Source organism: Polistes dominula, unplaced genomic scaffold (genome assembly GCF_049000335.1).
Source record: "Polistes dominula isolate Pdom_NZ unplaced genomic scaffold, Pdom_raw_medaka contig_15, whole genome shotgun sequence".
NCBI lineage: Eukaryota > Metazoa > Arthropoda > Insecta > Hymenoptera > Vespidae > Polistes > Polistes dominula.
The window spans coordinates 7,442,103-7,458,489 of NW_028300915.1; the positions used below are offsets into that span (position 1 = coordinate 7,442,103).

The following is a 16,387-nucleotide window of genomic DNA, read 5'->3' on the forward strand; positions in this document are numbered from 1 at the left end:
AAGACAGAGGAATAGAGATTGCATATATATGCTACAGATTAAATAGCGCTTTTGTACTATACCAAAAGACTATTATTTCTAAAGCTAATCCTTTCGACGGATAATGGCTAGCGGCTAACTTCGAAAGCGCTTAATTAAGATTACTTTAGTTAGGTCAGAACGACAAACAGGCATATACCCAATGCCATTATGGGTAACGTTGTTCAGAGTTTCGTGATGCGTTCGAAACAACGAAAACTTCACGTACGAAGTACCTGACTATAGTCCAGTTTGCTGCTTTGAAATAATTGGCAAAAGATAGAGAAAGAAAAATAGAGAAGAAGAGAAAGAGAGATATATATAGAAATAGAAGGGATGAAAATGAAGAAAAGTGGAAAGTGACTCTACGGGGATTCCTCATAATTTCCAAATCAATGGGCACTGCTAGGCAAGGTGAATCCGCAAGACGACTTTCCGAGGAATTTGCGACTAGAATCCCACTGTAAGTCCCTCGAGAACATGAATCGCAGATTCAATCCCTACCACCTTCGACCAACGTGTTTTCCCGTTATTTCTGTGATAGGTATTCTTTACCTTACATTGCATTCCAAAAGGGTATAGCCTCTATAAGAAAGTCGTCTCGGAGGACGTCTTTTTACTGCATACCCTGCAGTTTTCGAGAACACTTCCTTTTTTCCTTGAAAACTACAGAAATAGAACTGGAATAAAAATTCGTTACGATGGAGTTTGATGTCGTTGCATTGTAGAAGATATATAAATATAAAATAAATATCTCCGGTATCAATGACGAAGTACTCTCTTTCACTCATTTTACGACTAAATTTTATTATAAAAAGATATTCTTTTTACGTCGTAAATTATCCTGTCTTTGTTTTCTATTGTGTATTTTGAAAAAAATTATTACCTCTTATTATATTCATTTTTTTTATTTTCTATAAAATTTCAAACGTCAAGTTAGTAATTTACCTATGTGGTATTTCTGATAATTTATGTCATAAGTAAGAAAACGATAAATATCAGGTCTCTATCTTTTTCATTTTTGTTTTTATTTTCTTATTTAAACTCGATGTTTTCAAACTTAAAATTTAAGTCAACAAATCATTTTAAAAACTCGTTTGCCTAGTATTTATTTTTATCTACAAATATTTTGTGAAAAAAATTCAGCTTATTAAATGATTCAATTGTAAGACGGAATTTAATGTTTATCGAATTGACAAGAAGGGAAATACCAGATACTCTAGTACGGTATGCACACGTAAGTGCATATATCAAGCAGCTGAGTAATGCCGTAACATGTTATAGTCATTTGGAGAATGCCGTGACGTTGCGTGACCAATTTGCGTGTTCAGCTACGACGACGTTGGCAGTATCGAAGGGTCAACCGATCAACGTTGTATTCATGGAAAATGTCACGATCCTGCGGTTTCAATGGATAATTGTAAACCGATCGATTTTCGGAACCCAACGATTACGTTCAATTACATTGTTCATTGCTTTTATATTTGACACCTTACCAACAATTGTGAACATTAGTAAAATAAAATGAAACGAATTGATAAAAAATCAATAATTAAATTGATTTGTTAAAAAATATCATTTGTATCGTAAAACTGATAGCTCATTGAAGTAAATCGTTGTTGTTACTTCGTATAAAAATGAAAGTTAAGTCATTTAATTCGGGTCAATCGACATCTCAAAATGTGTACTTCTACTTTTTCCTTCAAAAACTTTTCCTAATAGGTAGCTAGATACAAAAATTACGTAATAGAGGTAAAGCCGCGAAGTACGAGAGGCCTCCATTTCCTTTCTCTAAGGCGCATTTTGGGCTGCTGTTAAGAGAGAAAAAGACAATTTTAAAGTACTTCAACAGAAATATCAGCTTTTAAAAACTTCACTTTTAGTTTAAATCGTTAAGTTCAGGAGAGCTTTTAAGTCCTCGCACTAGTTTTCCCTAGTTATGTATTGTTCGTTTTTGTATTTGCCGATTATAACACGAGTAAAACAATCACAGTCAACTTACATTTATTCCAATGAAATTGACGAAATGAAAAATGGTGCCGAAAGCGTGGCGTGGAAACTTCGCCGAATGTAAATATATACCACAATATCAAAACAAACAACAAATAAATGTAATAAACCATTCAACATAGACTGTCAAAATGAGAATTCTCTCGAACGCTATGATTAAAAAAGTTACTTTCTCTCTCTCTCTTTTTCTCTGTCTATCTTCCTCATAACCGTCGTCTCACTTTAACGAGTGAATATTCCATTCCGACTAGAAGGAAAAGTTGTAAAGAGTGTAATTTACGCGAGGATTTAAAACTAGAGTCATGTTTGATCGTTAGAAGTGTTATCAAGTTCGTCGTACCTGGATAGTATTATCTTTACTCGCAAGAACGTATCCTAATTCAAAGGACTTTGAAAACGAAATAAATATAGTGTTGTCGCTAGTTTATTCCTAAGGAGGTAGTACGCACACCGACTATACCCGAAGATACGCCGAAGGCAACCATGGAACCATTAACACTAAGGAAAGAACTCGTTATAACTCTTATTTCTTAATCCTTCATTTTCTTTTTCCTATCTACGCAAATGAAAGATTTTGTTTTAAAAAAGAAATTTTGTATCACGTCGCATATTAAAGAAACCGCTTTTCATAGGTAGGTACTACGCTTTTCTATTTTCTCATCCCTTTCCTACTTACCATTCGCTTCCACCTTCCTCACCCCCCGCGCCCTACTATCATTTCATGAAACTAGCTGAACTGCAATTCCGCGAAATGCAGTCATTAGCAGCGTACGAACGCATTGCCGAGAATGCTCGTGACAAGCGGTTATATCGTGAATCATAGATATCTACAAGGTGAATTGCTGCGTGCATTGTTAATGACTATGTAACTAATCGAAAAGTCAAACCGTTAAACCATCATCAATGTATCTAACTGTCTACCTATTTATTTACACGAATTCGTACTCACACCTCGTTTAAGCAAGCGAACGTTGTTTCACAACGTTCTTTTCTATTTCATTTGATTTGATTTTATTTTATTCATATTCTACGGTGGTACTAATAAAAAAAAAAAACACATCGTACGAATAAAACAGCATGCTTTTATGTTACATCATAAAAACACGAAGAAATAAATGTGATAACTACTTTAGAGACGAATTTAAATGCAAATCCAACTCTATCACTTATTCATCGTTTTTAGGTTAATGATGTCGACTGCATTAACCGATACAATAATATTTACGAAAGCATACTATTTGAATATTTTCGTAGAAAGAGGACGAGAAGATTTCGAAGGATCGATAAAGAAAACGTATTACACTTGGATTCTTTCAACGAAATTATATTCTATAGAAAATCTTTGATAAATGTTGTATATTAATCCAATGTTTTGTCACGCATACGAACGTTGAAAAAGTTTCGCTTTTCGAAAAAGTTAACGCGACGCGTTCCTCCTTTTTCTTCACAGAAGAACGAGGAATTCTTATGTCACAGTTCCCCTCTGTGATCGTCGTAACAAGTGACACGAAACAAACTATTTTCGCATTTTATCGAGAAACTCGGTAATAGATCGGAAGGATATTTAGAGAAACGAGATCCGTAGAAACGTATCGAAAATATTTCTCAAAATCGAATGAAATTCCTTTTTTTGAAATAAATATTCTCTGATCGATAGCAATTGAAATTTGTTTTACAAAATTTTATTAAACCGTTGTTTTTATAAAAATAAGAAATACTTTTTTATATCTGCTAAAGAATATTAAATTTTAGTAAACATCTTTCAATACGATGTTAATTTTAGATAGTAATATTATTTTATTGATTATTTTGTTGAATAAATCAATTGTCACGATATTGACTGAGAACAATCATAATAAAATAATGACGATAACTAGACATTTGAAAGATACTTTGTAATGGTCACATCTACCACTAAATAGATGCTAAGTTCAATGATCTATTCTTTACTTGTACGATCGAACACCATGATTGTCACTTCTAGACATGCTCCAAACTAAACCGAATGCTAAGCTTAATAACTCTTCACTCGAGAGCAATTAAAGTCGTCAGGATTATTAGCTGACGAACGACACCACTTTACTTACTCTCTATTCTTTATTACAAAGTACTTCCTAAGACGCGTTTTATCACTAGTCAACCAAGCTCTACTCAAAGTTGCTTACTCTATCGTTAAGAGAGTAATACGTAGCAATGAACTGTCAAAGGTAAAACACAATAGCATTCGTCACGAGTATTTGTATTGGTTTCATCGATTTAATAGGAAAAAATGTGTTTGTTCTTCTATTATTCACCATTTAAGTGGAATAATTCAACGCGATAAGTGATCGGACAATTTAATTAAAAAATTTCGATATTATTTCAATCGTTTTTTATTTTTACCCCCTCTTAATGTATTCATCCATCATTGCGATTCAATTAATTAATGGCATCTATAAAAAAAAGAAAAAGAAGATAGGAAAACTGGTAAAGTCGATTAACGCGTTTCTAATTCCTTTTTCAACAAATAAAGCGATTATATCAGTGACAGTTATGAATGATAATTGCGATCATTCTTGCAACTGGTTTCGTCCATTAAATTAATAACCTTAAATAACGTATATTTATATATTTTCCCCATTTTTCATCGACTATTTTTAAAGAAACATTTACAGATCTATACTTACAACAATTGTTTAAACCGAAATTCAATATTCTACAAGTTTCTAAAGTATAGGCTTACATTTTTGATTCACTCGGTATTCACGTAAGTACTAACACAACCGGTTAATGGTTATACGACCATAAACAGAGGTTATGCTATTAAATTCTGGCGTCGTCTAGTTCCTATATCGTAACAATTTACGAAGTTTCTTCAAGATTCTTTCTTTGGCAACGCGGCCAAACAATATTAACATAAAATCACAAAAAAGGAATATTTCGAAGGAAGGTTCAAGTGATTACTTAATAATATCAATATCTTGTTATATTCAATCCCGATAAGAAATTTATTTCTAAATTAAGTGCATACCTATCACTTACAAATAAAAATTAAGATTACAATAAAATTATAAAATGCTTTATAAAATTTAAAATATAAAAATGAAAAGAAAATTCTCCCCTAGCACGTGAAAATAAAAAGAAATTATCATAGCACGCATAGTTCTCCTGAATTCGATTAAATCCGATGACCATTGGAATTCTTCGAAGACACTTCAAGGAAAGATCTTAAGACTCAGTTTACCAAGAGACAACAACTCCAAGTTTCGATCAATTCTCGACACCAATTTTTCTTGGTATCAGAATTCGAGATCGCATTTCGTAAATCTATCATTCCTAGTAAAAATTCGTTAGAATAGTAATTTGTCTGTTTATAAGAAAAACAAGTATATAATTCTCTACCCGCTGTGATTATAAATGATCATAAATTGTTAAATTCGAAACTGATTGTTACTTCCATGGAAATAGTTTAGTTTCTAATATTGCTCGGTTTTCGGTTCGATAGTTGAATTGCTTTTTAGAGTAACGATAGCGTCTTAAATTGTGGTTATCGAAAAGAGCACGACGTTGATTGATATACTCTGGGTTTTGTTAGTTCAGCCAAGTTGGCAATTACGTTTGCCGAAGTTAGTTCAGGGACAGGGGATTCAGGCTACTTGAATTACAAGATCGACGACCTATTAAATCTCGCATCAGGTGTACTACGAATAAACAAGAACAAGCCTGCACTAGAAACGTGAACGTTTCGAGAAAACGTCATACGGTCAAACAAATTGTCGTCGTCAGCTTATTCCATTTGTTTGTCTTGTCTTCTCACCTAATAAATGATCAAACATGAGAGAAAGTGCTAATGAACGAAGAATGTTCTCTGTCCCTTTTCTCTGAAGCCAATTTTCTTTGGATCAACACAATTATTATTAAAGAAACTTTAACACAACCTTTACATGTAATATATATATATAATATTTCGTTACAATGTTGTATCGCATACACATATTCGTTGATTTAAATTATATGTGTTTCGCGTGTATAAATGAGCACTTTTTAAAGTGATAAAAGCGACTTTGAATTTAAATCCTTGTTAAAATTTGCTGCTTCGTTTTTACGATAAGAAACTCGATCGTTAAATACAAGTTTTTGTAGCGAAAAATCGTAAGTTTCTGTTACCGTCTTTACCGATTTACCGTCCGGCTTTTCCTATCTAATTAAAGCTTTACTTTCACGCTTGTGTGAAAACAATCGTATATATATATATAAGACAAATTCCCTTGTCTTACGAAAATTGGAAACAACGTCACCAATAAATTGTACTGCGGTTGATGCTAGTAATAACTGAAATATATTTACGCTATATACATATTCAAAAAGCGATTAGAATAATTATAATACAAGATTGTACGCAGGGTTATCTGAATCAACAACAAGTACAGCTTTACTTGATTATAATTATTAATATATAATTATTAACTAATTATTGAATTTACAATTACTATAAATTGAAATTGATAATATTGCTTGGCGACAGACACCATGAGTCTCCCACGTATCTCAACGTGGTTTCTGCTGTTATCACGCAGTTACGACTGACGAGTGCGAACGGCCGCGTATCTCGCTTGGTATGAGTGTGTAGCGGTACGACCGAAGGTCGCGCCCTCTAAAGTTACTAGAAGGCTAGGGAACCACGCTAACAAGTAGTGGTCACCAGACTACAACAGTCTGTGCGTAGCCGTTGAGAAGTGTACAAGAAAGAAAAGCAAGTCGCATCCTAACAATAAAAATCATAAAATAAAATTCAGTCTAATATTATCTTTACTATAGAGAAACCCTCTACAGTAAATTGGTGCCGAAACCCGGGAACGTCCGCGTAAAAAAATAAAAAAATAATACAACTAAAATAGAAAAAATAATAAGTAGAAGAACGATGGCGCAACCAACCATCGAAGCCGACGTGACCCGTGCCGACACAAAGGAAGTCAACGCCAGTGAGTTTAGAAATGTAACGCTTCCAGCTTTTTGGAAAGAGGAACCAAATTTATGGTTCGTAATGTTGGAAAAGGAATTCACGGCGTACAACGTTAAATCGGATGCCGTAAAGTTTTCAGCGGTGATAAGGAATTTGGATATCACGCTGATAAGAGAGGTACACGACATCTTAGCATCCCCCCCCGAGCAATGTACGTATACACATTTAAAGGAAGCTTTAATACACAGACTAACTAAATCCGACGAACAACGGTTAAGGCGATTGTTAATGGGAGTTGAATTAGGAGACAAAAAACCGTCCGAACTTTGGAGAGAAATGAAACGCTTAGCAGGTGATAGTGTTAGCGAAAAAATGCTCCTAACGTTATGGATGCAAAGGATGCCAACCAGGGCACAAGAGATCCTCGCCATTGCAGACGAAATTACGTCACCCGCAAAGTTAGCGGAAATGGGTGACAAGATTCTTGAGAGAGAGCGTCTGCCGGAAACGGCCGCCATTTCGGAAGCAGCGCCAGTAGGAAAGGCCGCTTAAGCAACAACCAATCGCGAGGTAGCAGAATACATGCGGGAAATCGCGCAACTAACAAAGGAGATAAAAAACCTAATGCGCGGCAGAAGCTAGTACCGAAGTTTCCGCGGAAGATCCCGAAGTCGAAGCCGATCGTCAAGCACTCACCGAAACAATGACGGCCTATATTACTACCACTGGAAATTCGCGGAACAATCGTGGAAGTGCAGATCCCCGTGCAAGTGGACAGGCCCGGATAAAAGAAAGCCTTCGGAAAACTAGTGCTAGCGTCTCAAATAGAGGCGGTTGACGACGCGACGAAAAACCTGCGCCTCATGTTAAATGATAGGAAAACAGGAGCATGTTTTCTAATAGACACTGGTGCAGACGTCTCAGTGATTCCACGTACTTCGATAAATGATACCAAAGACAATACGTGTAGGTTATATGCGGCAAATGGTGCAGAAATAGACACATTCGGAAAAAAACTTTTAAACTTAAATCTTGGACTTCGTCGAGATTTTTCATGGAGATTTATTATAGCGAATGTTTCTAAAGCAATAATAGGCGCCGATTTCTTGCATTTTTATAATTTATTACCTGATTTAAGAAACAAAAAATTGTTGGACGGCAATACATTGCTTTCTAGGAAAGCAGAATTAGTAAATATTGACGTTCCAACCATTTTGACCATTAACTGTAATAGTCCATATTTAGAACTTTTTAGGGAGTACGCAGATTTAACGAAACCAACTTCAAGGAAACCCATCAGCCACACGGTGAAACATCATATAATCACAAAAGGTCCTCCAATAGCAGAGAGAGCAAGAAGACTAAATCCGGAAAAACTGCGAATCGCACAAGCCGAATTTCAGCAACTAGTCAACGAAGGAATCTGTCGCCCGTCCAAGAGTCAATGGGCGAGCCCTCTGCATATGGTACCAAAGAAAAATGGCGAATGGAGGCCATGTGGAGATTATAGGCGATTGAATAGCGTTACGGTACCAGACAGGTACCCTATTCCACATGTACACGACGTCACGCAACAATTCCGTGACTGTAATATATTTTCCACAATAGATTTGTCTAGAGCATATTACCAAATTCCGTTGGCTGAGGAAGATATAGAAAAAACAGCGGTAATTACACCTTTTGGTTTGTTCGAATACACAGTGATGCCTTTCGGTTTATGTAACGCGGCGCAAACATTCCAAAGGTTTATGAATATAGTATTAAGCAAATTAGATTTCTGTGCCTGTTACATAGATGATATAATTGTAGCGTCTAAAAATAAGGAATCCCATGAAAAACATCTGCGTGCAATATTTGATAGACTTAGGCAATATGGACTAACAATAAATATTTCAAAGTGCAATTTTTTTCAAAATAGCGTAAACTACTTAGGTTATAAGATAGATAATAAGGGTATAGCGCCGTTGGATGAGCGAGTCCACGCTATACAAAACTATACCAAACCAAAGACTGTTTCAGATATGCGACGTTTCCTTGGGGTAGTGAATTTTTATAGGAGGTTCTTACCAAAGGCTGCAGAATGGCTTGACCCACTTAACAAATATATGATAGGTGCCAAAAAGCACGACAAAAGACTGATAGAATGGAATCAAGCAGCGGAAGAAGCTTTCAAAAAAGCCAAAGAAGCAATTGCCACAGCAACGTTATTGGCATACCCAAAAGAGAAAGCAGTATTAAAATTAAAGACTGATGCTTCCGATAACGCAATTGGAGCGTGTTAGAACAATTCTGCGATAACAAATGGGAACCACTAGATATTTCTCAAGGAAACTAGAAAAAGCGCAAATTAGATATAGTGTTTATGATAGGGAATTATTAGCTATCTATAAAAGTTTAAAGTTTTTCAGATATTTTATCGAAGGAAGAGAATTAATAATAGAGACTGACCATAAACCACTGTCATACGCTTTTAAGCAAAATATGGACAAAGCAAGCCCAAGACAAGCCAGACAGTTGGATTACGTAGGACAGTTTACTTCCAAAATTGTTTACGTTGCTGGAAAAGACAATGTGGCAGCTGACGCTATGTCAAGACTGGAAACCATAGACATGCCAGTCCTAGTATCAACAGAAGAGCTAATGGCAAAGCAACAAGAGGATGACGAACTAAAGAATATTTTGGCAGAAGAAAAATGGAACCTGCAGAAGATTTTCCTCGATAGCTCTGATAAGTACATATATGGCGACATAGTAGGAAAAAGCATAAGACCATACGTTCCAGTCTCTTTACGGAGGCAGATTTTTAAGAACGTACACAATTTGTCACATCCCAGCGGCAGAGTAACAAAACACCTGATAGGAAAAAGCTTCATGTGGCCAAAAATGAACAAAGATATTGCAGAATGGTCAAGTACATGTTTAGCATGCCAAAAGTGCAAAATAAGCCGTCATAACAAACAGGTACCTTCGAAAATAGAAGTACCACAAGGACGTTTCGAACATGTACACATAGATATAATAGGTCCATTACCAACGATTAAAAATATGAGATACTGCCTAACTATGATCGATAGGTTTACTCGATGGCCAGAAGCAATTCCAATACCGGATACCTCAGCAGATACGGTGGCAACAACATTCTATTCGCAGTGGATTTCAAGATTTGGTTCTCCTATTACAATTACAACTGATCAAGGAACACAATTTGAAAGTCAACTATTTGAAGCATTAACCAAATTAGTCGGAGCGAAAAGAATTAGAACAACAGCATATCACCCTGCATCAAATGGAATGATAGAAAGATAGCATAGATCACTTAAAGCAGCAATAATGTGCCATGAAGAAAAAGACTGGGTAGGAATACTACCAACAGTGCTCCTTGGTCTACGCACAAGCCTAAAGGAAGATACAAAAGCTTCAGCTGCGGAATTGGTATATGGTGAAAACATCAGACTACCAGGAGAATTTTTCCTCAGCGAAGAACTATTACAAGATCCACACATATTCTTAGAAAAATTAAGACAACATATAAGGCAAATCAGACCGATACCCACAGCGCACCATATCAAAAAGAAACATTTTATTCAGGATAGGTTATATACATGTACGCACATATTTTTAAGGGTCGACGCTGTAAAAAAAACCATTAGAAGCGCCTTACGAAGGTCCCTACGAAATTATACAAAGAATTACAGATAATATTTTCAAAATTAACTATAAAGGAAAACATATAAATGTATCTATAGAAAGATTAAAACCAGCGTTCGTCGAAAAAGATTGCAATACCGATTCGTATGTACCAATTAAAACTTATTAAGTTAAGATAGAGATAGTTCAATATTTTTATATATCTTTATATATTTTTATATACTTGTAAACATCTATAATCTTAAGTTTCGCATTTTATGTAATAAGAAAAATGCTCCGAAGGGAGTAATGTAGCGGCACGACCGAAGGTCGCGCCCTCTAAAGTTACTAGAAGGCTAGGGAACCACGCTAACAAGTAGTGGTCACCAGACTACAACAGTCTGTGCGTAGCCGTTGAGAAGTGTACAAGAAAGAAAAGCAAGTCGCATCCTAACAATAAAAATCATAAAATAAAATTCAGTCTAATATTATCTTTACTATAGAGAAACCCTCTACAAGTGTCGAGCAGGAACGACCTCTGACGTGTCGCGCTATAGTTTGGACTAGACCAAACTTACATATATATATATCTTTGATCGTATTTTCTTAAACCTTTTTTATTTCGTATTTACAATATTTTGTCCTATTAACAATCACATAATATTATTTTCCTATTTATTTAATCTTGTAGAAAACATTCTTTTTATTTTTTTTTGTCCAAAAAAATTAAAAATAAATTGCATTGAAATAAAGATACAAGAAATAAGTAAAAGATAATATTATAATATCTCATTTGAAATCGAGCTATCCATCATTCGAAATTTCATCATCCCCGTTTGACCATAATATATGCATAAATACGACCGACTTTTCATGTATTCAATAAACAGAAAGATCTTTAGCTTTTGTTTTCGATTGTTTGCCAAAAGGGCGGAAATGGTATTACTAGGACAATTTCCCTAGGGCACCGTAACAGTCCCGTAACGGCATCGTTCGTTCGTTTCGAGGTCATCGCCTTTTATCCTTCGCACCCGATGTTCAGTAAAGTTATGCTACGTGAAACAGCTTAAATGTGCAACAAGTCGAACGAGTAGCGGTGTGTCTGTCTATAACATAGTACGCTGCTTTTAAGTAATTATTTTCAACGGAAACAAAGATAATTTAATTATATCCAATCGCGATGAAAAAGTTTCCTCGTTTTTTCCTCTTTTTTTCCAATGAGATACCACATGAACCCTCTCGCGCGATTTATTTGAAACATTAAACAACCAATCTCGAAAGTACGTTCATCGAATCTCATTTTTACCACGAATACGTTATATTTCACGTAGATAGCACTTTTGGGTATTCCGAGAGATTAAACTTATGCTCTTAAATCGTCGGAGATAGCCTTAAACACGTTCCGTAAACACTATTCTCGACACTACACTCTCGTGGCTGACACCGAAATACCTTAACGCAACACGGCAAACGATAATCTTACTTTTATTTTTTTTTTATCCCTCTTCTTTGCAAAAACAAACGATCGATATTTCAAGTATTATATATCCCAATGGTACATCCTATCCGAGCTTTTTTCCTTTTCCAACGAACTTAACGCACGCATACCTATATAAAGAAAATATTTAGGATCGCAACAATAATTGTTAGCGAGTTGCCCCCTTTTTTTTCTTTTCTTGTTTATTTTTTTTTTTGTTTATCCACGATAACCGCGAGTAAAAAACTTACTTTGCATAAAAACAAGGAGCACCGAAGTGAGTGGAAAAAAGTTTTTTTCTGCGTGGATTTGGAGAATGCGAAAACATCCCCATACCTACCGAGGATTATTAAAATTTATAAGCAAACGTTTATCGCTTTACTCCCAAAACTAGTTTTGAAATCCATTAAAAGTAAACATGTTCAACGTACACGCAATTTAGATCATTGTAATATTTCCTTCAAGAATATTAGGTATTTGTTTTTTATTTCTTTTCTTTCCTTTTTACTTTCAGATTTAACGTTGAATTTGTAATCGTCGGGTCTTTTATCGTGCCAATATTTAAATGTTTATATTAAATTATCGAATAGATAGAAAAGATAATAATAAAAGTGAAGAGAGAGAGAGAGAGAGAAAGAGACGATATCAATCATCGTGCTTTTTACGATTCTCCAACATTTTTTTATTCCTCTTCTATTTTCTTTTTTCCTTGTCGATAAGAAAAGTCAGGAAGATACGCGGTCAAATAACTTTAACAGAGGTGTGACGGCTGAAGAGTTAAGTGAAACGTGCCCTTATCGTTTGCACGAAATCTCCTTGAAAATTGGCTATGAAATATGCTCGAATGTCTACGGCACGTGGTGCCTATCATTTTCTCTTTTTCACTCCGCCCATTTTTTTTTCTCTTGGTTAAACGATTTAACTATCGTTTGAATAACTTTTGAAGAAAATCGCGTATAGAAGCACATTTCTCTCAAACGAGCCATCACGAAAGTATCATCGACTTGTAAGGTGTGCTATTTCAAGATTATGAGCTTTCGAGATATTCGAGGGAAAAAAAGTTTTCAAAATTTACCAGCTTTACTCTTAAAGTATATTATCGAAAATCAATGAAAATCTATCATAATACGTGAGACTACAAAATTTGCCATTATTTTTAACTATTTTGCAAATAGTTGAAATATATTAATATTATTTTATAAAATTACATTGAACGTGACTTTCTTTTTCTAATTCTATCTTTTTTTCGACGATATTTTATATAAATAGTAGACATCACGGTATTTGAGAATGACATTCGGAGAGAATGTCATTTTATCCTTTTAAAAAGGACAAAAATATTTATGATCGATTCTCTGTCATCCTTAATTAAGCCCGAGAGGAAAGGCTTACGCGAATGGGAAAAAAAGAACAGAGAAAAAAGAAAAAGAAAGAGAACTCGAGGCGTTCGCATATTTATTGATCAACGAGCTCGCACGTTAGGTTTTACATTCCGGACGCGTGTGTCCTACATATCGTACTTTGATCAACTCGACTAAATTTCTACATACCTTGAATATTTTCCTCTCTTTCACTGACGAAATGTTAATTGCCAAATTAAATAGTAGGAAAGGAACGTGTATTCTCGAAAAGGATTCTCCCTTGGTTGTTCGAATAGACGAATTTTCCCTGAATTGTTCCTTTTAACGCAAGATGAATCACTATAGCTAATACAAAAGCTAACGTAGACAATTACTCGAACATATGTTATGCTGAATCTAGAAAAATGACGATTCACGATGTAAATCATCCAATTACGTCGAAATTCAAACGATTTTACCCTACCTTTCATACGAAATTCGGGAACTATTTCTCTTAGATACGAATTTCAAATATATATGTAGACCTATTAATGCTCGTGTATTTATATGAGACTCACATGTAACTTTTACTATGTATTTAAGTATATATATACGTATAGTAATGCACATCGTCAGAGGTAGTTACTATCGCTTAGATAAGATCTTTAGTCGGCAAGTTTAGATACTAGAAAACTTTTCAGTCTTCTAATTTATCCGATCGAATGTTAACTTCCACCGTGAGTTTTGCTTTGATCTTGGTTAATCGAACTTCTGACGCAAGGATTTCACGTCAGTAAACTTATATCAAACAATAATTGATTTCTTAAATCCGATTCGTCCAAAACTTTGTCCATTTTTGACAAATATTATTCCCGAACATTTTTTCATTAACTGGATTAAACACAGTTTAACAAATCCCTACATTTTCTGTCTATAGAAATATTTTATTAACGACATTGAAATCATTCCAATCGCATATGAAACATTAATTATGTCGCTTGTATATTTTTTACATTTTATATTATAATAAATTTGTCCATATCCAAAGTAATTATAAAAATAATTGAATATAAAACAAATACGTATTGAATTCAACTAAATCCAGTTCAACCCTTTAAAAGTTCTCACGAAAAGAGACAACGCATAAATCCAACGAGTCAACGCATAAATCCAAAAGTGTCGAAAAACAGAACGTGCAACAGCTGCAAGATGGTTTGTTGTGATCAACGAGGTTGAAAAGTGGCTGGAGGTGTACCATGCCTGTTGAAAAACAAATTTTTCGGAATCGAAGCCTGACTCGTTTAATTTCAATTTAAGTAGATTCCAGTTCAGTTTTTTCTAAAAAACACACATATGTGCCCAGATATAAAATAGGTTTACTCAGCCAAGAAAACAAATTCGTATTTAAATAACTTCTAATTTAATGAAAATCAATAAAAAATTGATCTAATTAATCCTAAATGAAGTAGACCGTAGATCTGATGTTATTGTAAACAATGATATCAAATGTGAACGCTAATTTAAAGTTTGCGATTCCGACTGGTTCATTCGTTGCTTTAAACTGTTCTTTTTGTGTTTTTTTTTTTTTCATTCTTCACAAATAGGAAGGAAAAGATGATGGTGATCGTAGTCAGAACCACGCGCATATTCATGAGGGTCGGGCTGATTACACTGATGAACAGAAAGGAAGGAAAATGAGGCCGTGAAGATGCTGAAACTTGGTTTGCGTGGTCCTCGAAAACAAACCGAAAACAAAAGGTCGCTTCGTCAGCTACGTAATATCCCGTAACGAGCAAGTTGTGCGCAAGCGTGCACAAGCAAGTGAGTACTCGCATTCGACGATAGCTTATCGCCCTCACGTGTTCCCGATGAACTTTTCTAACTAACAATAAAACCAGGGAGAAAGTTCCGAGGAATGGAAAGAGGAACGGAAAAAAGAAAAGAAAAAAAAGGCCCCGTACAAAAGTTTTGTTTTTTTCTTTTTTAACCAATTCAAGTCTAATAACTCATAATTATATATATATATATATATATGTGGGATTCCCCTTCTCCTGTTAGTCTTCCTAAAGGATATCTAACGAGTAAAAAGGAAAGAATTCCGCGGTGTTATTAATAGGTTGATGTAGAAAGAAAAACCTCTCTTCACGGATATGCAATATATTTAATATAAAGAAGTAAAAATACAGTGATGGTAAAACGCCTTCTTTGCTCGGCTACTAAACGATGACTGCCTCTTGGTTTCTTTTCTTTAATTTACTTCCTTGGGTGACGCTCTTTCTATCGTTATTCGGCTGTTTATATTACATAGTTATCCTTTGCCTAACTATATCCGATAAGTACTCTCTGGCCCACTCATGCTTAAGTGTTCTCACTCACATTCTCGCACCCCACATATATATATATATATACTAATTGTTATAATATTTAATAAAAGTAGTTTTGTTAACTTTAAAATATAAATTTTGTAATACAGTGTCTAATTTATTTGTCAAATAATAATAAAACATTATTATTCTTTGTATTATTATTTTTATAAACAGATAAAAATTGGTGCAATCAAAAATAGAATTTTAATTTAAAAAAGAAATTATAAAAAAAAAATAAATAATTTATCAATTGTTGCCTTGCATCGTCATTGTCATCGCCATCGTTACAAAAAAATATTTATTATAATTAAGGAATTAAATGGTGATATAAAAAATTAATATCCAAGCGAAGTATCGCCCACGTAAACCGTAAAGGACACCAAGCTAACTACTACTACTACCTTCTCAATTTTCAAGTTTTTCGCGATAGCGGAAATAAAGGTTCGTGGGCGAAGTGAGAAGACAATGGGACGATAAATCAAAAATTTTCGTGGAGTTTTCTCCGCGACATCGGTCTTACGATTTCTTGCAGCATAATCTGTGAACGGAAGGAAGAAAATAAAAAGGAAAGAAAAGATAGTAAGATAGAATGAAATAAAGAGGGAAC

The 16,387-nt window shown here is 34.6% G+C and overlaps 2 protein-coding genes across 3 annotated transcripts in view; one reads left to right on the forward strand and one right to left on the reverse strand.

Moving 5' to 3' along the window:
* The window catches only part of nAChRa7 (nicotinic acetylcholine receptor alpha7 subunit), a 177,271-nt gene that overhangs the window by 75,407 nt on the left and 85,477 nt on the right, over window positions 1-16,387 (reverse strand). The window lies entirely within an intron of this gene.
* Window positions 6,630-8,299, forward strand: LOC149033220 (uncharacterized). The gene is made up of 2 exons (XM_089170075.1): window positions 6,630-7,936; window positions 8,216-8,299. The coding sequence occupies exon 1, from the start codon at window positions 6,929-6,931 to the stop codon at window positions 7,520-7,522; it is 594 nt and encodes a 197-aa protein (XP_089026201.1). The 5' UTR covers window positions 6,630-6,928; the 3' UTR covers window positions 7,523-7,936; window positions 8,216-8,299.

Bases quoted from the DNA above. Each gene is read 5' to 3' on its own strand.
- LOC149033220 (XM_089170075.1), top strand. From the start codon at position 6,929: ATGGCGCAACCAACCATCGAAGCCGACGTGACCCGTGCCGACACAAAG.